The 21,937-nt window shown below is 69.9% G+C and overlaps 1 protein-coding gene and 1 long non-coding RNA gene across 9 annotated transcripts in view; both read right to left on the bottom strand.

Moving 5' to 3' along the window:
* Window positions 1-424: 424 nt before the first annotated feature.
* The window catches only part of BAIAP2 (BAR/IMD domain containing adaptor protein 2), a 31,725-nt gene continuing 10,212 nt past the window's right edge, over window positions 425-21,937 (bottom strand). For 3 of the 8 annotated variants that reach the window (XM_045572266.1, XM_045572267.1, XM_045572269.1), the window contains 10 exons: window positions 16,948-17,009; window positions 16,591-16,662; window positions 16,224-16,361; window positions 8,957-9,109; window positions 8,504-8,713; window positions 8,224-8,419; window positions 7,712-7,913; window positions 7,347-7,415; window positions 6,310-6,472; window positions 425-766 (listed from right to left, as the gene is read on the bottom strand). In XM_045572266.1, the coding sequence (XP_045428222.1) occupies window positions 554-766; window positions 6,310-6,472; window positions 7,347-7,415; window positions 7,712-7,913; window positions 8,224-8,419; window positions 8,504-8,713; window positions 8,957-9,109; window positions 16,224-16,361; window positions 16,591-16,662; window positions 16,948-17,009 (1,478 nt within the window). In that variant the 3' untranslated portion in view covers window positions 425-553. Of the gene's footprint in view, window positions 767-3,679; window positions 3,725-3,882; window positions 5,220-5,664; window positions 5,700-6,309; window positions 6,473-7,346; window positions 7,416-7,711; window positions 7,914-8,223; window positions 8,420-8,503; window positions 8,714-8,956; window positions 9,110-16,223; window positions 16,362-16,590; window positions 16,663-16,947; window positions 17,010-21,937 lie in introns of those variants that run through there. The other 5 variants (XM_036412271.2, XM_036412268.2, XM_036412272.2 and 2 more) reach the window with 5 other exon arrangements.
* On the bottom strand, window positions 901-1,408 carry LOC118704591. The gene is made up of 2 exons (XR_004983447.2): window positions 1,072-1,408; window positions 901-1,022 (listed from the first exon to the last, which is right to left on the bottom strand). It is a non-coding gene; the product is annotated as an uncharacterized LOC118704591 (long non-coding RNA).

Here is a 21,937-nt window from a genome sequence, read left to right as displayed (position 1 = left end):
TGGGTGGAGCGGCTCTGCCGGGAGGGAGGGAGGGAGGGTTGAGGAAGACAAGGACAGGCGCAGTCACAGCCCCGCCACCATGCTGTACTCAGCACAAATTCTAATAAAGTTTCTAAAGCCTGGTACTTCGGCTGAGATACGGAAGTAGCTGGACAGGGGTCCTGTGCAGGAACCCCCAATCCAGCTCGGAGACCCAGGCCACAGCGCCTACCCCCCCCCCCCCCGCCCCCGGGGGCGGGGAGGAGAAAGGTGGGAAGGGGGCTGGGCAGGGGGGCCTGGGGTGGGGGTCCAGCAAAGCCCCAGCCGAGGGCCTGCCAGGAAGGTTGGTCCCCACCAGAGAATGAAGGCCCCTGGCCCCAGCCCAAGCCCCGCCCCAAGCCTCCCGCCCAGGTGCCCTGCAGACAGGAGACGGAGCACAGCGGGCACAGGTGGAGCAGTGTTTATTGATCGGACACCTAGGAGCAGGCGGGGGCCGGGCTCCCTGCAGTCACTGCTGGCAGACTGTCCTTCCCTCGCTCTGGGCTCTGGGCCATGGCCTGCCGGCAGGCCCGGCTCACCAGTCCCTCAGCCCGGTCAGCCGGGTCCCAGGCGCAGCGGGTCCAGGGGAGGCGTGAGGAAGTCTCTCTGGAGGCGGCCAGGGGAGTCGGAACCAGGGCTCCCAGGAGGGCGGGGAGGGCCCGTGGCTGTGCTGAGGTGTCAGCTGAGGAGGGGGGCAGACCTGTCGTTGGTCGCTGTCGGCTTCAGCTGGACACTGATAAAGGGGTTCCTGTGGAGGAGAGGGCGGCGTTATTGTGGGGGTGCTGTGAGTCGGGGCGCCTGGGACAAACGGCACGACTGGGCCCTGGGTCCTCAGTCTGCCCACCTGTAAGAGGGGGACTCGGGGGCTCAGAGCCAGGGCAGGGTGGGTTGGGGAGCCACTTTGCCCTCCGCTCCTGCCCTGGGGCCGGGACCCAGGCCCTGCAGTCCCCGGGGGCCCGCCCCTCCAGTCTGGGAGGTGCCCACAAGGCCCAGCAGCCCGGCCCCTGTCCGAGGACACACCTGCGGACACACACGCAGCCCAGCAGCCCCCACGCCCGGCCATGCATCCCGGCCCGCGTGGCCTGCGACGCCGAGCCGAGCGGACGGACAGGAGGCACACGCACCCGGCTCCCCGAGAACCGCCTCGCAGCAGGCGGCAGACCGGCCCCCGGCACCCCCGCATGCCGAGGCCACAGCGGACGGACGGACGGACGGACGGACAGATGGGCTGGCCAGACACAGGCTGAGATGGAACGGAGGAGCGGCCGCGCCCGCCCGGTCCTCGGGACGCCCGTGCTCGGCGCCGGGAGCCGGACGCAGGCAGCGGAGACAGACGATGGGCACAGGTGGACGGACAGGACCACACTCGGCAGCACGCGGCTCGCGCGGCCGTTACCTGGGCGGAGCGGCCTCTGCTCCGGGGCGGCGTGGGCGTGGGCGTGGGCGTGGGCGTGGGCGTGCCCGTGGGCGTGGGCGTGCCCGTGGGCGTGCCCGTGGGCGTGGGCGTGGGCGTGGGCGCGGTCCTGGATGCCGGGCGCCAGCGGGAGGGGCACCGCCCGTGCTTCCCGGGCACTTGTCTTCTACGCACTTCCCCCGGCCGCGCTGAGGGAGGCCCGCCTCCCCTGGCGCCTGAGGCCTCGGCTCCTCACGGGGCCTCCGCCTGCCCTGCACCAGGAGCTCCGGTGGCGCTGGCACGGGCAGGGGCCGCGTGCTGGCTCCCGAGGTGTCCGCCCTGGGCGCAGGCACCGGTGGCCCCTGCCCGGCTGCCCCCTCCGCCAGAGGGTCCCCGGGGCCTGGAATTGGGGCAGGTCTGGGCCGAGCGGAGGAGGGCGGGCGGTTCCGTGGGACCAGAGCTGTGGGCAGCGGCCGGGAGGGTGTGGGCGCACACAGCTCTCCTGACCCCTCCCCGAGGTCAGTGGGGAGGGGTTATAGGCCCAGAAAGGCCTCTGACCTCTGACCCCACGTCCTGACCTGCTCCCCAAACCTGTGGCCGGGCCCTCATGCCTGTTCGTACTGCAGGTGGCGTCACAGAGACCCCAGGTGGACGACGCCCCACCTCCCAGCGGAGGGCGGGCACAGCCCCGGCACCTGCCACTTTCTGGAAGGTCCTTCCTTCCGGGAACGAACCTGCTCCTGAGCTGCCCTGGGGGGAGCCTGTGGCCGGGGAACAGCCGAGGTTGGCACCGAGATGACAGGCCGGCCTGAGGGCTGGTCAGGCCCGGGCAGTGCCAGCACGCGGCAGCCGGCGGCCTGCACACAGGCCCGGCCGGAGCGGCCAGGGGCACGGCCTGCACAGGGGACCGCCCGGCTGACCCCGGGGGCTCCATGGCACACCGGCCCTTCGCCGAGCCGCCGCGGCCGGCGCCTTCTCTGCGGGGAAGGTTCCTGCTCCGGCACAGAGCGGCCTCGGGGCAGGGCAATGCGGGGCAGGCTCAGAGCGCAGGGGCCCAGCCCCCGGGCGGCCCTTAGGGCCCGCACACGGCGCCTGCCCCGCCAACCCCAATCCCAGTCTCCGGGACCGGACCCCCGGCACCAATCGTGCTCAGATCCACGGGGAACGGCAGGGCGGGTCTGAGGACAGCCAGTCCCGACCGAGGCGGCTCCTCCTCGGGGAGAGCACAGCCTCCACTTCCTCCCGACCGGTCCCGTCTCCAAACCCAGGCGGCTCTCAGAGCAGCAGGACCTGGGCCTTCTGGAATCTTCCCGCCCCTCCCGCCCGGACCTCGGCCGACCACAAGTGACTCAGGAGCCAGGTGACTGCCAGGTGCACCCACTTCACCAAGAGTCCACTTGGCCCGGGTCTCCCTGCACCCAGAGGCGGGGTCCCCCAGCCCCAGCCTTCTGGGCCCCCGAGGAACGGGTGCTCGGCCCGCCGGCGTGGAGGGACCAGGCAGCACAGCTTGGTGGACAGGCAGGCCATTCTGAGGGCCGGACACTGCACCACTGAGGCCAGAGAGGAGGTGGAGGCCCAGGGCGACCATGGGGCCGTCAGAGGCATTCCCACTGTTTCCCAAACTCCAGGAGCACCTGGCTCCAGAACGTTCCAGAAATCGCTGCAGCTCGCCAACCCAAAGGTGGCGGCAGAGAGGAAGCCCAGCTCTGCCGGGTCTGGCTGCCCAGGGGATGGCAGTGCCAGGACACCCGTGGCCAGCTGACCTCCATCCTCGATAAAGGACCAGGATGTGCCCACAGGCAACCCTCAGTGTCTCAGGGTGGGGGTGGGGCCAGGCCATGGGGCTGAGTTGGCAGCCACAGCTCTGCACCAGGGTCCCCAGGGGGCAGACGGCGGCTCCTGGGAGCTCTGCCCCGTCCCCCCTGGCCTCCAGGGGGCTGCAATACTCACCAGCCTGGGGGTCTCGGGCAGTCCCAGACCCACGCCCACAGGGCCCTGATCACCAGGGAGACCCCGATTGTGGCCGAAGCACCAGCAGAGGCAGGAGAGACCCGGGCAGAGGGCAGCCCGCCCGCCCGGCAGTGGGGGTGCCCAGGGCAGAGGAGGCCCGACAGAGGAAGCCCCTGAGCCCGGAGCAGCCGCAGGGAAGCGAAGGCCTGGAGCCCTGAGCGAGCATGCTGGCACCCCACGGCCCCGCCCTGCCACCGGGCAGAGGCCGGACGGCCTGCCGGCCCCGTGGACGCAGACTGACCAGCGTGAGTCACTTACTAACTTGAGTCGGCGGCTCAGAACCGGGCCACTTCCACCTCGGGGCTGCAAGGGAACACAGGGCTGTTGCTGCAGGTGCGGGCGGGGGTCCGGGCAGAGATGGGCACCCAGGGCGGGAGCACAGGGCCGGCCCGTGGCCCCGGGCTCCCGGGCGGCGGCGTGGAGCCCCGTGGGGCTGCAAGGAGGTGCCACACCCAACTCGATGCAATAAATAAAACTTTTATTCAAACCACTGCAGTACAGGGCACAATTCAGATTAAAAAAAAAGGGGGGACCATCGTGAGCACTTTACACCTTCGTTCGAGCTGGCGGTGTCTACATTCGCCGAGCGGAGTCCCTGGGTTGCGAGCTGCGAGCGAAGGCAGGACCAGCGCGGAGGGCTGGGCAGCCCACGTCTGGCTTTTTTGCATTTTCCTTGAATATAAAACCGTCTGTGTCTTGGGCGGCTTCTGTCGCCAACGCTCCCGGCCACGTCCCAGTCCGCGGGAGCTCTTGCTAAGTCATGCCGCTGTGAAAGGAGCGCCCGCCCGCGGCTCCCGGCTCCGCGGCTCCCGGCTCCGCGGCAGGAAGGCCGGGCCGGGGCTGTCCTCGCCGGCTTCCCGGCTTCAGCGTATGAGGAGGCAATACCAGTAGCCACTGAGTCCAGCGTGTCTCTTTCTGAAGCCAGCAAGACACACAAAAAGACGAGAGCGCTTAGGGGGACGGGGTACCTTCCCGGGGGCGGCAGGCGTGTGGGCAGTGCCCGGAGCCGCCCTCGGTGCCTCTGCCCCGTGCCCTCACCAGGCCGGTGCAGGGACCGGTGTCCGGGACGCGGGGCGGGGAGGCCCTGGAGGTCTTTGGCATGTCCGTGCGGCCAGGTGCCCTGCTCCCGCCCCCTCCCGCAGGGCGCTGGGTGAGGCCGCCGAACGCCGTCCACGGAGCCGGGGGGGGTGGGGGAGCCCTCAGGCGCCGGCCGAGTGGCACAGCCTCCCTCACGGTGGCTTCCCCGGGCCCAGCCGGAGCCGGGGGCGCGAGCAGGGGAGCCGCCCTCCTGTCTGACAGGTGCCCCTGGCGGGTCAGATGCAGAAGTAACAGTAGCACACCGGAGTCCATGCAGATCTTTTTCTGGTTTGTTTTCAGGGAAAGAAAGTCCTTTTCCTGTTTTCAGTTTTTGTTGTTTGTTTTTGTTTTGTTTTTTTGCTTTTTCTTTGTTTCTTTTTTTAAGGTTTTTCTTTTTCTTCAAACGTCAGAGCAGGCTCACAGCGAGCCTTTGAAAGCGCAGCGAGCGCAGCCTCGGCAGATGGGCAGCGGCCAGGACACGGCACGCCGCTGGCGGGCGGGCCACGCGTGGCGTGTCCACGGGAGCGGGGGGGCAGCACCATGGACTGTGGGGGTCTGAGTCTGGGGTCACCAACCAAAACGGCGAGAGGGGCGGGCGGGGAAGAAAAACGACCCGAAAACAAACCGACGAGAGCGCGAGGGAACGTGGAGGCAGACGGCCGCTCCTCCGCGGCACAGCGTGTCCCGTCCTCACACCGTGGACACCAGCGTGCCGCTGCCGCTGCGAACAAAGCAAGCACAGCTGCCGGCCGCGCCCGCCTCCCGCCGCTCAGCGCCGCAGCCCGGCTGGTGCCGGGCGCCCGGAGCGGGGATGCGGGCAGAGGCGTGAGGCAGTGCCCAGCGGCGGTGCCTGGAGTGGACCAGGCAGGAAGGGGGGGCCGCGGGAGGGAGCGGAGCGCATGGCTGTGGCTGGTCGGCGTGGTCGGGCCGGGCTGGCCGCAGACACTGGCTCCCGCACCCCCGCGGGCAGAGGCAGCGCGGGAGCCCCGCTCGGCGATGCCTGAACTTGGCGAAGCCTCGGGCGGGGCGTCCTGCCTAAGGGTCTGATGGCACAGAACACGGGCCCCGGACCCTGCCTCCCTGACCCGCGAGGCCCCGTGGTCTCCAGCCGGGTAACCCCCCCCCCCCGGGCCACCCGCGCCCCCAGCACAGCGCAGAGCTCTCACCTGCTCACAGCCCGCGCGCCGTAGTCGTCCAGACCCTGGGGAGGAGAGGCAGTCAGGCTGGGTCCCGGCACGAATGCGGGCGCCCTCCGGGGGGGGGAGGCCCCCTACCAGAGTCACAGGGAGCCCCTCTGCAGCAGCCGACTCACGGCACACACCACCCCGAACCCGATGACCCTGTTCCCTGAGTCCCGTGGTGGAGCAGCTGACAGGTGGGTCCCGGCCAGGACCAGTGAGGTGAGGGGGACACAGGGCCCACAGGCTGCAGAGGAGGGCTGAGTGGGTCAGGCTGCCTCCAGCAAGCCTGGTCCCAGCCCTGAGCCACCACTTCTGGCTGCCACCAGCCCCGCAGCCACTCCTGAAGGCTCGGGCCCAGCCCTGGCCCCCCTCACCTGGCCCCCCCAGCCCTGGCCCCCCAACCCTCGCCCTCGCCCCCAGCCCTGGCCCCCCTCACCTGGCCCCCCCAGCCCTGGCCCCCCAACCCTCGCCCTCGCCCCCAGCCCTGGCCCCCCTCACCTGGCCCCCCCAGCCCTGGCCCCCCAACCCTCGCCCTCCCCCCCAGGCCTGGCCCTCCCCCCCAGGCCTGGCTCTCGCCCCCAGGCCTGGCCCTCCCTCTAGCCCTGGCCCTCCCCCCAGCCCTGCGCTCACCTGCGAGAAGGCGGGCACGGCCATGCTGTAGGGCCTCTGCTTGAAGGTGCCGGCCGCCTGGGGGGGGAAGCCGCGGGAGGCGGGGCCGTAGTCGGGCGGCGGCAGGGCCAGGTCGTCCTTGTCCAGGAGGTTGCCCGTGCTGCTGCTCTTGCCCGGCTGCAGGCTGCGGGCGGACGGGGCTCAGGGACCTGCCGCCTGGGGTCTGGCTGGCCCCACCTCCCCCACCGGCTCTGCCCTGGCCGCCTGGGCGGCAGCTGCCCGGACCCTGTGGACCCCTCGGGGCCGGGCTCAGAGGTGCGGGAAGAAGCTCAGAAGGTGAGCCGGGCGGCCAGTGAGAGTGAACACGGGAACTAGAGACTCCACACCAGCTGGGCAAGAGGCCGGCCCGGCAGTGAGCACACAGGCTGCCCCCCCACACACCCACACACACTCACATATACACACACACCCACACCCACTCACACACACACACCCACACCCACACACCCACACACACACACTCTCACACACACACACACACACACACACACTCACACACACACACTCTCACACACACACACACACACACATATACACACACACCCACACACCCACACACACACACACACACATATACACACACACCCACACCCACTCACACACACACACCCACACACACACATCCACACACACACACACACAGACACATATACACACACACCCACACCCACTCACACACACACACCCACACACACACACACACACACCCACACACACACACACACACACTCACACACACACACACACTCACACACACACTCTCACACACTCACACACTCTCACACTCTCACACACACACACACTCACACTCTCACACACACACACACACTCTCACACACTCACACACACACACACACACTCACACACACACTCACACTCACACACACACACACACACACACACTCTCTCTCGGCTGCCCGCACATGCACCCCAGGGCCAAGGACACGCAGCGCCTGGGCCCAGGGAAGCCGGCTCTGACGGCCTGGCCGTGCGCTCACCTCGCGTGCACCCTGTCGCCCCCGTCGCTGTCCAGCACCCGCGTGTAGGAGAAGGGGAACCAGCCCCGCCTGCAACCGGAGGCCCAGGTGAGAGGTGGGGCCCAGGGGAGAGCGGAGCCCAGGGGAGATGGGTCCAGGGAAGGGCGGACCCAGGGGAGGGGGGCCCAGGGGAGGGGGGGCCCAGGGCGGACAGGCTCAGAAATGAGGGGGTCCAGGGAATTGGGGCCCAGGGGAGACAGGCTCAGGGATGAGGGGGGTCCAGAGGAGAGAGGTCCGGGGGGGTCCAGGGAATTGGGGGCCCAGGGGAGGGGGCCCAGGGTCAGGGACACCCCCCCCAGCAGGTCCGCCCGCCGCCCAGGCCTCACATCTTGGTCTTCTCGCTCTCGCCATAGTGCCAGCCGTCGCGGGCCTCGGGCACCAGCAGGGTGATGAGGTCGCCCTCCTTGAAGCTCAGCAGGGTGCTGTTGTCGCCCGCGGCGTGCGAGAAGATGGCCTTCACCCGCGTGCGGCCGTTGCGCTCGAGGCCGGCCGCCATGGAGCTGGAGCGGGGCAGCGTCTTGTTCTCAGCTGCGGGGACGGGGGCGTGAGGCACCGGCCATGGAGGGCGGCTGTCACCTCCCGTCGGCTGGGCCCGGGCCTGACTGGACCCCTGCCCGGCACCCTTGGGGGCTCGGTTCCCACTGGCTGGCCAGGCGGCCTCTCCCAGCCCTCTCTGCCCCCCTCCCACTGCCCACAGGGCCCTCAGCACCCCCCGCTTTGGACAGGACTGGGAGCCCGAGAGCCCCTCAGGATGGGGTCTCCCAGGGCCAGGGTGCGGCACACGGATGCACACGCGTGAGCCCGGTCCCCCGGGGGGCGGCCGGCCGGCGGGCCTTACTGGCGGCGTAGCTGCTCTTGGGGGCCACGCTCTTGCGCACGGGCAGTGTGTTGGAGTAGGAGTCGCTCATCTTGGCCTGTGGCGCGGACGCGGACTTGGGCTGCGCACCCTTGCGGTCGGCCCAGGGGCTGTAGTCCTCGCCGTCCGGGCCCCCGACGCCGTTCATGACGGGCGCGGTCTCCTGGGCGGACAGCCGCTGGGGAGAGGCGGGAAGTGGGGGTTACGGGGTGCTGGCCGCCGTGGGGCCCCCACACCCACGGGCCCCCGGCCGGGCACTCACCCCCACGAACGGGGCCAGCTCGGGCGGCACCGGCAGGGGCTTGGCGCCCGGGATGGGGTCCGAGATGACCAGGCTGGACTTGGAGGCAGACAGGGCGCCGTTGCTGCTGGCCAGCTGCTGCAGCATCTGCACCGCGCGGTCCGGGATCTTGTTGGGGTCGGCGCACGCCTGCTGCCAGAGCGGCAGCTTCTGCGCCAGCAGCTCTTTGCCCTGAAGCGGGAGGGGGAGAGGGGAGGGTCAGGCGTCCCAGGAGCCTGCCCTCACCTTGCGTGCGGCCCAGCCCCCAGGTACCGGGAGCCCCCCCCCCCGCCCCCCGGCCGGGCCATGGGCAGAGGGACCGCCGGGAAGAGCAGCGGAGGCCTGGCCGGGCAGGGCCTCCTGAGCCCCAGGGAGGAGGCGTACCCCCTTGGGGACAAACTGCCAGCTGCGCAGTTTCCCCCGGGCCCGGCGCACCTTGGAGTGGTAGGCGGCGGAGTTCTTGGCCACGGCGCACTGCTTCTCCACCAGGAAGCAGAAGCGGCGCCGCTCCTCGGTCAGCGCCGTCTTGTAGCCGTCGGACACGTAGTTCTCCAGGTCGCCCTGCTTGCTGCTGATGGCGTCGATGTACTGGGGGGAGGGTGGCCGGTGAGCCGGACAGGCGTCCACTCCTCCCGCGGCACCCACAGCCGCCTGCCCGCCTCTGCCCACGCCAGACCGGGGCCGGGTTCCGCCTCTGGCAGAGGGCCCAGGGCAGGTGGTCCCCAGGGGCCCAGGCTCCCCTCGGGGCCTCCTCCCCAGAGTGGGGGCACCGTGTGCCAGGATCTGGTGTCTGGCCAGCCCCTCCCGGAGGCCACGGCCTGAACGTCCATGCCGCTGCTACGGCCTCCGGCTCGCTGGGCATCCGGCCTGTGCGTGCGGATGCTCCCAGAACCTGTCTCTGCTCCAGCGGGAGGCACTCGGGCAGGCAAGCCCCTGGGCAGCGCCTCTTCCACAAAATGCATTTTTGTTGATTTCACAGAGAGAAAGGGAGGGGATGAGAGAGAACCATTGATGGGCTGTCTCCTGCACACCCCCTACTGGGGATCAAACTCACAACCGGGCCCTGACCAGGACCGTGACCTCCGGGTTCCCAGGTCGCCTCTGAGCCCCCCTGGCCAGCTGCAGGCTGAGGCGAGGGCCGGCGAGTCAGCTTGTGGAGGGGCTGGCGTCCCCTGGGAGCAGGGAGCCCGGCGGTAAGGGTGGTGGTGCGGGTCACGCCCCCTCACTCCGGGGAGGGGCCGGGGAGCCACAGGCCTTCCCTTTGGAGCTACCTGCGCGCCAACCCCAGCGCCAACCCCAGCGCCGCCAAGAGGCTGAGCAGCTGCCGGGACAAACACAGTGGCCTCGCAAAGCCACTGTTGGACCGAGCCCCAGCCCCCCAGCCCCCCAGCCCCCGGATCTTGGGGTGGGTCCACTCTGCAGCCTGACCCCAGCACTGGCTCCCTCCCGGACGCCCACTCGCCATGACGGCACTGCCAACACCCCAGTAGAGACACCACGACCGGACCGAGTCCTCAGACCCAGTACCAACGGCCAGAACCACCAGGCCCCAGACGCGCTGACGGCCAAGGCTGGAGTGGGCGGTCAGGACAGGCCTGGGGGCGGCGAGCTCATGTCCAGAGGGGACGGGGTGTCCATCGGGGGAGGTCAGTTCCGAACCAGAAAATGGTAAACTACTTGTTGAGTCTTGACAAAACGTGAAATCGTAAGAACTGGCACCAGCAGACCCCTCCCCCCACGAGGACACGGACTGAGGGCCCAGCACTTGGGGAGGAGTGCCCGCAGGAAGAGGGCTCTGGATGGGAAGTGCCCGCCCACAGATGTGGCCCGGCCCCGCCCACCGGAAGTGGCACACAGCTCCCGGCCAGCTCATTGGTGCAGGCCCTGGCCATGTGACTTGCTTTGGCCAATGGGATTTGAGTAGGACTTACAATCTGTATAGTCAGGGAGCCCCAAGGCCAGTGTGCCTTTGTGCCCTGAGAGCACCCCCTCACTGTCCCCTCTGACCCCACTGTCCCCTCTGACCCCACTGTCCCCTCTGACCCCACTGTCCCCTCTGACCCCACTGTCCCCTCTGAACCCCATGTCCCCTCTGAACCCACGTCCCCTCTGAACCCCCCTTCCCCTCTGACCCGGCAGCCGTGCTGGCAGACCCTGGGGACCGGGCAGCAGCGTGGGGCTGGCACCGCCTGCGGATCCCAAACCAATCGCCCAGGAAGCTCAGCGGGTGTGTAGGAGAGTGACTACCCACACCTAGCCCAAGGGGGTGTGCCGGGGCTGGGCCGAACGTTCTGGGGTGCAGGCTGGAAACGTAAAGCCGCACGGCGGTGGGGGGTCCCGGAGCAGAGGGCTGTGACACCTGTGGAGTCTGCAGCCCCCTCGCCCGTGCATGTGGGAGGCTGAGCTGCAGGCTGGGCTCCGGAGCGGCTTCTGCAGAGCCGGCTCTCCCTCAGCGGCCCGGCCCTCCGCCAGGTGCAAGCCAGGCCACCAGGGGGCGGCCTCCCCGCCCGATGCAGCACCTCCGCCAGCTCTGACTCAGCGCGGGTGGGCGGTGCCGAGCCCAGGTGGGCGGCAGAGGGAGCGGGAGCGGGAGCAGGCTGTTCCTGGCCGGCTCAGCTGGAGGGCGAGGCCGGCCCTCTGCCAGCGCAACGAGCCGGTCCCTGCAGGCAGCCCCTGCCCAGCCCAGTCCGGCCCAGCACCGAACGTGGGACCCCCCCACTGCCTGCAGCCCCCCAGTTTCCACTCAACTCCCTGGGAGGGTAGTTAAATGGGCCTCAAAACAGCTACCCCACCCCCCACCCCCGAACAAGGCTGCGGCCTCTGGGAGTCAGCCTGGCCCCTCCACAAATGCCGGGGCCACGGATGGCATTGGGGAGAAAGGTCTGCAGACCGGCTCCAGGCCTCCAGCAGGGGCGCCCGGCACCCCTCCCCCTCCCCTCCCCTCCTCTCTCCACTCCTCCTCATCCCAAGCAGCTCAACTCAAAGTACTTTTCCTCTGGTTAGGAAATGTGTGCCCCCCGCCCTCCTCCCAGGCCCCCCTCCCGCAGTGCCCCCCGCCCTGCCCCCCAGAAGCTCCCCTGCACAGGCTTCTGCAGGGACGGGTCGGCCCGGAGGCCTGAGCCAGGCACATGGGCAAGGCGTGAGGAGGAGGGGAAGATGGGGGGCTTCCTAGGTGGCACCTGGCTCCGCAGCGGCTGGGGCGCCTGCCGAGGGGACTGTCCACCCCCCGAAACCCTGAGGAGAAGGCACATGAGGGCCGTGAGGACAGGAGGGCGGAGGGTCTGGGGGAGGGGCTCGCTCAGGGAGCGGCGTGCGGGAGGGGGAGCACCCGGCTCGCGCCAGGCGGCTGCCCCAGCACAGGCAGTGCTGTCTGGACGGGCAGCACAGGCAGCCTGACCGGCCCGTCACCCAGGACGCGGCGTAACGGGGACGCGGGCCCCCTGGGCATGGCGAGCGCGGCTGAGGACAGCTCTCCCGCCTGGGACGGTTTCTGGGTTTCCAGGCTGCCCGCCCTCCCCCGTCCCCCTCCCTGTTCCCCTCCTGTCCCCGGAGCAGAGCAGCCGGCTGGGCCAGGGCTGGCCTCATTAGCGGCTGACAGCCCCCAGGGTGGGGGCGGGGCTGCGTCTTATTTTTAAGTTTCCACTTATTCAGAGGCTGGTCTCGGGGGAGCCAGAGCTAGGGGGTGGGGGGCAGTGCAGGCAGATGCTGCGGGGCCAGAGTGTCTGACTTTCCTGGGTGTCTCCGGAGCACACGTGGGAGAATACTGCCCCCACGGCCGGGACCACCCGGCTGGGGCGTGAGGGGGGAGCGCCACCCGCCCCGGGCCCTGGGTGTCCAGCGGCTGGAGCACCCACAGCCTGGCTGGGCAGAGCCCTGGGCACGGCCACGTGGCGCCAGGCTGTCGAGGAACAGCGGCTGCCCGACCTCCTTCCTGGACGCCCAGGCTCCGGCAGCCCCTGAGAGCCGGACACAAGGGGCACGGCCCCCGCGGGCTCCGGGCCACGATGCCCCCTGTGGGCAGGACACCGTGTCTGCGCCGGACGCGTGCACAGGAGGGCGAGACCGCCCTCACCTCCCAGGGCTTGGCAGCGGGTGCGGCACGGCCGGCCCCTCCCGGCTGTGCCTGTTCCCGGCTTAGCGGGTGCCATGGCGACGGCGCTATAGAAACACCCAGCTGACAGCGTTTAAGACCCACGGCTGCTCCCACTGAGGCTGCTCCCACTGAGTCACTGGGGCTGAGCCGCCTGCAATCCGAGACGACAAAAGTGATCCCAACCCGGCTCTCCCCCCAAAGCCGGGGTGCCACCGGAGGAGGGGCGCCCCGAAGCTGTGCCTGCCGCACTGTCCACCTCAGCCCGGCGGCAGCCGCGCCCCCACGTTCTCAGCCTGTGAACGCACGGCCGGCGGCGACCTCCAGGGAGCCCCAGCCGACCGGTCCCTGACTCGGCCGGCTGCAGCGGGGCTGCCCTGGGCGGGGCCAGCCGTGCCCCTCCGGCTCTGACTGGCCTGGCACGCACACCATGAACAGGAAGTGGCCGGGGTCAGCGGGGGAAGCCCGAGCCCGGGAGCCTGCCTGCGTGTGGCGGCCGGACCGCGGTTCCGTGGCTCCGTGGTCAGGAGCCCTGACAGACTCACGGAAGCGCCAGGCTCAGGGCGTGAGGCGGGGACTGAGCGGCCGCCGGCTGCAGGGGGCCGTGCTGCTCAGCGAGAACAGGGGCCTCCCTGGCGGCTTCGGGGACCCACGGGCCCGGTTCTGGTTCCTGGGGCAGGACTGTCCCATCAGACCCGGCTGCCCTCGCCCCTCAGGATGCTGGCCAGTGTGTGCCCACGCCCCACCCCAGCTGCAGAGGCCCGAGGGAGCCCCCCGAGCTGGCCGGCACCAACAAAGGATCGAGGCCCACAGACCACCCTCCCCAAAGCCAGGGGACTCGGGACCACAGGCACCTGAGCCACCGCCCTGGGGGGCTGCCAGGGCGCGGCCCCCCTCAGGCATCCCCACTGTCCGGCCTGGGGACTGCTCTGAGGCCTGGAGAAGGTCGGAGGTCACACTCGCCTGCTCGGCCGGGCGGCCTCTGTGAGTGCTGAGCCCACGGTCTCGGCTCCTCACGGAAGCGGGGGTCCAGGAGGCCCCCACCTGCGGGGCGGCCCCGCCTCCCGCGGCCACGGGGGATCGGCCGGTGCCAGAGCCACACCCACTTCAAAGACTGAAATGCTTCCTCCACATTCCTGCCACGTCACGTGCAGGGAAACCACCGAACAGGCAGCTACACGGCACTTCCCTAAGCCAGCTTCCTGCTCCTGCCCCGCGCCCGGGCCTTCAGGGAGGCCTGTCCCGGCTCTGAGGCCCAAGAGGCTCCACGTTACTCCAGCGCCAGGAAGGAGGCACCCGGCCGCACCCCTGCGCCGTGGGGGGCAGGGGGGGAGCTTGGTCCTGGGGCACAAAGGGCCGAGTCCCCACAGGCCCAGGACCCTCGGGCACGGAGGCCTGGCCCGGTCCCAGACCTCTGGCTTCTCGGACTCTGTCCCCCGAGGCCCCTGCCCAGCCCCTGCCCAGAGGGACGGGCAGCCCCGCCACCAGCGCCTCTCCAAAAGCCGCGAGGTAACGGGACCAGCCTCTGCCATTATCCTCCTTGACGATCTAAATTACGGTTATTTAGCTCTGCTTGTTAATTACACACCCCTGAAATAGAAGCTGCCCGCCGCCTCCCCCCCCAGGTCGCCCGGGACACGCGCCTGCCAGAGCCCCGAGCCGGGAGCCGGGAGCCGAGGCCAATGGGCACCCAGGACCTCAGACCAGGACCAGCCAGGCTGCCTGTCACTGTCCCCCCACAACCCACCCCCCCGCAGCTTTCCTCTCAGAGAGGGAGGGGAAGGCGAAAGGGAGGGGGAGGGGGAGCCAGGCCTGGCCATCCCCCCTGGCCGCTCAGGCCCGGCAGCCCCAGCTCCAGTGCCCCCAACCCCCTTCCCCACCAGGACTCTGCCGCCACCAGCAGCTCCAAGGGCTGGGCTGCCGGCAACCCTGACAGACCAGTCAGGCTGCCACGCTGCACCCCACCGTCGAGGGGACCCCGCGTGGCTGAGACCCCAGGGCCAAAGGGACAGGTCGCCAGCCGAGGCTTGTGGCTCACGGGACATCCTCTGTGGTGCCCGGAGGGCGGGCAGCCCTGGGCGGGCGACGGGCAGCACATCCACTTCCCGAGGGAGCCCGAGTCCCAGTTAGCGCAGGAGCCTCTGCCAGTGCCGTCACCAGCAGCTCGCAGCGCTGGCTCTGACCCTGCCCCCGCCATGGCGGCACCTTGTGTGGTCAGGCATGGGGGTGCCTCCGCCTCCACCAAGGGGAGCCTGCGGGCACTTGGCCACAGGGACCTCACCCTCCCTGCCGGCTCTCAGACGGCCGTTACTGAGGGCCAGCTGGTCCCAGGAGGGGCCGGGCTGCAGGGGAGCCTCCGTGTTCGAGGCGCGCTCCGGCCTGGACAAGCCCTGACACGTTCTGGTGGAGGAGCAGGCGCTGGGGCCACCGAGCAGCTGCGTTCACAGGCGCCACCAGAGGAGCCGGGGCGGCTGGCCCAGAGGGCGGTGTGCGCTTTATGGGGGGTGGAGCGGGGAGTAGAGGGCTCCATGGAGCACACCTCACAGCCCTAGGACACGCGGCCCAGAAGCAGCCCCTCGGACATGGCATAAGCACCGGCTCCTGCGCCCCCCTTGCCCTGTCCTCAGCCAGCCCCGGGGCGCCCGGTGCAAGCTGGGCTGGGGTGCTGTTCTCTGGGACAGTGCGGGCGCTGTACCAGGCCCAGGCTTCCAGGAAGCACCTGGCAAACCATCTCGGTGGCGGGGAGGACCTCAGGGCCACTCCCAGGCGTCACGATGGTCCACAGGCCGTGGACGGGGGGAACGAGAAGGTGTGCTCAGAGGGCAGGCTGTGTCCTTGCCGCTAACACACACAGACACGTGGGGACTGCAGGCTGCGGTGGACGGGGGCGGGTACTGGGGGATGGGATTACTGCTCCCCCAGAGCTCGCAGCTTCCCACAGAGGGCTGACCCTCATCTGCTGTTGCCACACACACACACACACATACACATGTGCTTGCACACATGCACACATGTGCACAGAGACACACATGTGCACATGCCCAGTCTGCAGTGGGGGTGTATGCAGCCAGCCCGACTAGTAGGAAGGTGGGCTCTGAGCTGAGGGCGGACCCACGTGCCAACCCCCGCTGTCCAGGTGCCCCCCACGTTTCCACTCCTGACCAGCGGGGAGCATTTGGGACAAACAGGTGGGGTCCTGTTTTCCGGCCCCTCCATATCTGGGCCGTGTGTGACCGTGGGGAGCAGGTGGCGGGGCTGTCTGCGAGGCGGCTGGGGTGTGGGATCGAGGAATTGGGGCCAAGCCCCTCCGTGTCCTGCTGCCCTACATCCTGGCCTCTCAGCACTCAGGCCTGCGAGCTGGCGAGAGGCTGAGGGACAGGACCCGGCGCCCCGCCCCCGCCCGCCGGTGCCATCTGCCTCGGCCGGCAGGGCGGCCACAGCCGAGCCGGCCCGGTGGGCGAGCGCATCGCTCGGAGTGACAGCCGGGCGGTCTCCGGGCCAAGTGAGGGGACAGGCCGACACGAGGCCTCCACCGGCCCAGGACAGACACGCCGCCCACCGGCAGTCTGTGCGAGCTGCGGGCAGTCCCCGCCCGTCCCCCCGCCCGCCCACCTGCAGCTCCTTGTCCGAGTACTTCTGCGGGTTCTTGCTGCCCTGGCTCTTCTTGCGCAGCTTCTTCAGCTCGACCTGGCACTTGTCCAGCGCGTCCCCCCGGCTCCGCTGCTCCGTCTGGTACTTCTTCAGCGCGGCCTGCGGGGACAGAGGTGTGAGCCCCGCTCCTGGCTCCGGGGACCACGGTCAGGCTGCAGCCGGCATGAGCCTGGGACGTGGTCCCTGTGGGCTCCAGGAAGCAGCCATCATGCCGCCGTCTTTACTCACAGCCCCCGAGTGGGCACAGGGGAGCCGGGCAGCGGGGTCTCAATGGGCAGGAAGGGGCACTCAGAGGAACCTCTCGGGGCAGGAGGGAGGGGCCACTTACACTCAGGTACCTGGAGTCCAGCTCCACCTTCTGCTCCAGCTGGGTGAGCAGCTCATTGTGAAAGGACTTCAGCTGGGGAGAGAGCACGCAGCGAGTCAGCTGAGGCTGCGCGGGAGCACGCAGTAGGCCGGGAAGAGCTCCCGAGTGCAGGCGGGGAGCACACAGTGGGCAGGGAAGCAGGCAGGGTCCCGCTCCTGGCCCAGGTGGGAGGTGACCCCAGGGAAAGAGGAGCCACCTGAGCCCAGAGCGGATGACCCCCGCAGGCACAGCCGGGCCCGGGAGCCGGGGGCGCTGGGCGGAGCGGGACAGAAGCCGGGGGTCAGACGCCGGGCCGTGTAGGCCGCGGGCTGGGCTCACCGTCTCCTCCAGCTGGTTCTGGATCTGCCGGTGCACCTCGGCCATCTGGAAGAGCACGTCGCCTGCACAGGAGGCGGAGAGGAAAACGGGTCAGGGTTCTGTCCCCGTTCCGTCCCCCACGTGGCTGATAGCTGGTGGGCAGGCAGCGCTGGGTGCACCAGGGCCTCGCGGACCGGGACGCCCGCAGTCTCCCAGCATTCCCCGGGACAGCAAGGCTGGGCCTGGCGCTCCCTCAGTGCTCTGGGGGAGCAGTGGGGACATGGGGTGTTGCACGAAGGGCACCTGTCCTTGGAGGCCCTTCCAACCTGCACGTTGGGGGCTGGGCAGAGGGAGGCGCCGGCGCGGTCATTGGATTGGCAGGAGCTCGCCAAGGACCTTTTTGGTGCTGAGAACACGGGGCCGGCAGCCACCCCGCCCCACTTGTCACCCCAGCAGCAGGACCGACCCCCCTCCCCCCGCAGGCCCAGCTCTGCCTCCTGAGCAGAGATCGACCCAGGCCATCCAGGCCCCCCTCCCCCCCTCGTTGGGGCCTGAGATCTGCCCCTCCCCGGGCACTGCTGGCGCCTCCCAAAAGTCTGGCTCCGGACAGATGCACAGACCTCACGTGAGGGAGGAGAGGGGGCAAGGAACTGCGAGGAGCTCGGACCTCCCGCAGCCGGGCCAGCCTCACCGGCCCAGCCTGAGCCGGGAGGAGGAGAGGACGCGCTGTCAGGGAGCCTGGCGGCCGCTCAGGCCCAGCCTGCACCCGGGGGGCGGAAGGATTCCGCTCCGTCAGCTCCCTGGGGACCGAGGCCCCGGGCACCGCCCCAGGCCTGAGCGTGCAGCTGCTCTGAGCGCTGTGAGCACGGGGTGGGTGGCACACAGCCCGCCTCTCCGGGCTGATCCCGAGCCCGGGGGCGGCCCCCGGACCCTGCGTCTCCCCGAGCCCGGGGGCGGCCCCCGGACCCTGCGTCTCCCCGAACCCGGGGGCGGCCCCCGGACCCTGCTTTCCCCGAACCCGGGGGCGGCCCCAGGACCCTGCGTCTCCCCGAGCCCGGGGGCGGCCCCAGGACCCTGCGTCTCCCCGAGCCCGGGGGCGGCCCCAGGACCCTGCGTCTCCCCGAGCCCAGGACGCTGCCTGCGGACTTGTGCCCAGACACGGGTCCTTGTGAGGCCCTGACGCACACACCCCGCCCCCCGCTCTCGGGGTGCAGCCCCAGGACGTTACCAGGCGGGGGTGGCAGTGCCCAGGCCCAGAGCACACGTGGGACAGACCGCGTTGAACACGGGCATCGCAGAGGCGGTCCTGCACTCGGGGTGCAGTCTCGCCAACCGTCCCCCTGCCCCGGGCTCTGGGAGGAGGGGCGGCTCCAGGTGCGAGCCGGGCGCGGGGACGAGGCTGAGGCGGGGGCTCCGACGGGAGGTGGGCCAGGCGAGGCGACCGCTCCTGGCCAGGCCTTGGCTCACCGCTGCCTCCTGGGCCCCGTGCCCCGCCTGTTGGCACCTCACCCTCTCCCAGGAGAGGGAGGAGAAGGACAGGGGCTGAACGAAGAGTGGAGTGGAGGGAGCAGTGAGTCCGCTGAGCCTGGGGGCCCCCATTTCCTGGCAGGAAGCGCTCAGGGTTCCAGTCCCTGAGAGCCAAGCGGCGCCCCAGCGGGCAGAGGGCTCAGGGGAGGCCCCCTCTCCCTCCGCACATTCCCTGGCACAGCCTCGCCCTGCTGAGGCTGACCTCCCGGCCAAGCCCCGTGGGGTGCGGTGGGTGGTTCCGCCCCCCCCCATCTTTCTCGGAAGTGGTGAGCAAGCGGGCTCCCCCGCGGGTCCCCTTGGCAACGGGCACACACTGTTTTGGCGGCGCCGCCGGCGCTGACGTCTCTGCTCGGAGGCTGAAGAACTTGCAGCGTTTGGGATAATGTGTTTACACTTTGCTGCGTGGAGTAAGAGAATCGAGTGGAATAAACCCGGATCAGAACGTCAGGAAACGCACACAAACAGGCGTGGGCCTGACCATCAGGGGACTGCTGCCCGGCTGAGGGCCTAGGCCAGCGCGGCGGGAGGAGGCAGGGACCCTCTGCTGCTCCCCGAGCCCATCGGGGTGCTGACCCCCTCCCACCTGAACTCTCACCCCCGGGACCCTCCGGGGAGCCCGCCCCTCCCCCGCGCAGGCGGAGGCTCTGAGTGTGTGAGGCCGTCCCAGCCACACCCGGCCCATCAAAGGCCCCGGGACCAGAGGCCGAGTCACCGGGCCGCTCTGGGGCTTAAAGGGGCAGAACGGCCTCCTCCCAGCTCAGCCTCTGAGCCCGAGGACCCGCCTGGCCCCCCGCCTGGCCTCCCGGGCCAGCCATCTTGGCTGCTTCCCTGTTTGTCCATCCGGGGCAGGGACCCCGTGCCCCCTCCGCACAGCACCCCGAGCACGGGTGAGCGGCTGAGCCCTCACCGGTCCTGGCCGCCCAGCCCCCAGCCCCACCGCCCCGGCTCTCTGCTCCGACATCCCTGCTCCCTGTCAGCCCTGAGACGGGTGAGGGAGCGGCCTTCAGCCTCCTCTTGTTTAAATGTGTTCTTATTGGCTTCAGAGGGGAAAGGAGAGGGAGAGGGAGAGAAACCGGTGATGGGAGAGAATCCTGGGCCGGCTGCCTCCTGCACGCCCCCACTGGGGAGCCAGTCTGCAACCCGGACATGTGCCCCGGCCGGGAACTGCCCCGCCACCTCCTGGTTCCTAGGGCGACGCTCAGCCTGAGCCCCGGCCGGCCTCGGCCTCTGACAGCCCCCGCGGTGCCGCTCCCAGCGCTGACGCGGCTGAGGTCCAGAAAAGACAACATGTTCTCGTTTTGTTTTGCTTTGTTTTGTTAATCCGCAGCTAAGGATGCTTTCCACTGCTTCTCAGAAAGTGGAAGTGGGAGTGGGAGGACGGGAGGGAGAGGAGGGGAGGAGGGAGGGATGAGGAAGGGAGAGTGGAAGGAGGAAGGAAGAAAGGACAGGAGAAGGGGTAGGAAGGCGGAGGGGGAGAGGGAAGGGAGAGAGGAAGAAGGGAGAGGGATGAGGAAGGGAGGGGGAACGGAAGGGGGGATGGAAGGAGGGGGAGGGAGGGAGAGATGTGAGAGAGACACTGATTGGTTGCCGCCTGCACGTGACCCAACCTAGGGCAGGGAGTGAAGCCACACCCAGGTAGGTGCCCTTGAACAGGAATCGAACCCGTGACCCTTCGGTGCCTGAGCCGATGCTCTAACCGCTGAGCCAGCGACCGGGATGGGGAGGGCGGAGCGCGGCCCGGAGGCCCCTCAGGCCCTCATGCTGGACCCCGAGTCCCGAGGGAGCAGCGACCACTCCTCCTGGGCCTGAGCGAAGACCAGGGCCAAGGTGACTCGGCACGGCTCCCGGTGCCCGTCTCACCGCACACCGCTCGCTGCCCGGGGCCGGGAGGCTGGGCTCTGGCCGACCGACCTGCCTGCTCCACGCGGGACCCGGTGGACGGCAGCCCAGCGCCTGAGCCGTGGGGCCACACCCTCACCAGCGACTCAGCGCCAAGCCCCCGGTGCCCTCCCACCCGCGAGGCCCCGCCCTGAGGCCGGCCCGGCAGGAGCTCCGGCTCGCCCCGGCGCCTCTCCCCGGGTGGCTCTCTGGCGGGTGCCAGCCTGCGAGCCCGCACACGCCCGGGCACACACGGCGGCTCTTCAAAGGGCGACCGCAGCCGCCGGTGGGCCAGCCCCAGGGCAAGGTGGGCCCCACGTGGAGGAGGCAGAGGGTGCAGAGAAGGCCGTGCCCTGCTCATTGCCACGCCCGGGCCACCTTCCTCAAAGTCCAGAATGTTCCAGAAGGCTGTGCAGCCGCAGCCTCCCTGCAAAGCCGGGTCGACCAGGGCCAGCAGACCCTCCTCCTGCACGTGACGCGTGATGTCCACAGCGCCGAGTCAGCCGCCCAGCGCCCACATGCGCCCAGCGCGCCGGGGCCTCCCCCCCCCAGGCCCCCCAGCTCCACAGTCACGGGAGGGGCCGGGGACAGGCTGCAGGGGGGGCGGGTCTGGTGCAGCCAGGGGCACCCCGCCAGCCGGGAAAGGTCCCGCTTGTGCCAATGGTGTCCGCGGACAGCACCTGGAGGGAGCAGCCCGGAGGGGCCCCCAGGAGCTAAAATGCGGAGAAACCGCAGGCACATGGAGGGGGACCGGGACGAGCACGCGTGTGCTTCCAGCCGACAGCACCCTGTGTCCCCCCTCCCCCCAGGCCCGCGTCACGGGACAGGCTCAGGCGGGAGAGGACGGGGCTGCTCTGGGCCCCGTGGTGACGGCACCCGAGCTCCTCACACTGTGGCTTCTGCCTGAATCAACGCTACAAACTCGAAGCTCAGCCGGCGGCCGGCTCAGGGGCTGAGCGTCCACCGGGAACCAGGAGGTCACAGGTCCGTTCCCGATCGGGCACAGGCCCGGGCTGTGGGCTCCATCCCCAGCAGGGGGCGTGCAGGAGGCAGCTGGGCCACGATTCTCTCTCATCATTGATGTTTCTCTCTCTCCCCTCTCCCTCTCCTTTCCTCTCTGAAGCCAATAAAAAGGTTAAAACAATGAAAACAAAAAGCCAGGAGAAGAGCCTGGGGCACGGCCACCTCGGAGCACCGGGGAGATGGACACGAACCCCACCCTGTGCAGGTCAGGCCCTGCCGCCGGACGCTGCCCTCCTCGGGCAGAGAGAGGGCCCTCACCCCCAATCTCGGGCCATTCGGGAGCACCCTCAGCTCCCGCCACGGTCCACCAGCCGGCGGCATTTCTGAGGGCCCGGGGTCCGGAGGATCGGGGGGAGGGCGCCGGGCCCTCAGGAGACGCAGCCTGGCAGGCGCCTGGACCGCACGCAGACCCACCGCAAGCTCGTCCATCCCGCTCTGCGCCAGGTGGGGACTGGCCTGAGCCTGGACCACAGTGACCGCTGGTGAGGACGGCGTGGACGGCGCCAGCAGGGGAGGGGCAGGGGCACGGCCAGGGCGCCTCCACGTAGATCAGTGTTGTGGGGCGGGCCAGAGACTGAGTTCA

Source organism: Pipistrellus kuhlii, unplaced genomic scaffold (assembly GCF_014108245.1).
Source record: "Pipistrellus kuhlii isolate mPipKuh1 unplaced genomic scaffold, mPipKuh1.p scaffold_m20_p_44, whole genome shotgun sequence".
NCBI classification, from domain to species: Eukaryota; Metazoa; Chordata; class Mammalia; order Chiroptera; family Vespertilionidae; genus Pipistrellus; species Pipistrellus kuhlii.
This window is presented reverse-complemented; position numbering and strand designations above follow the sequence as displayed.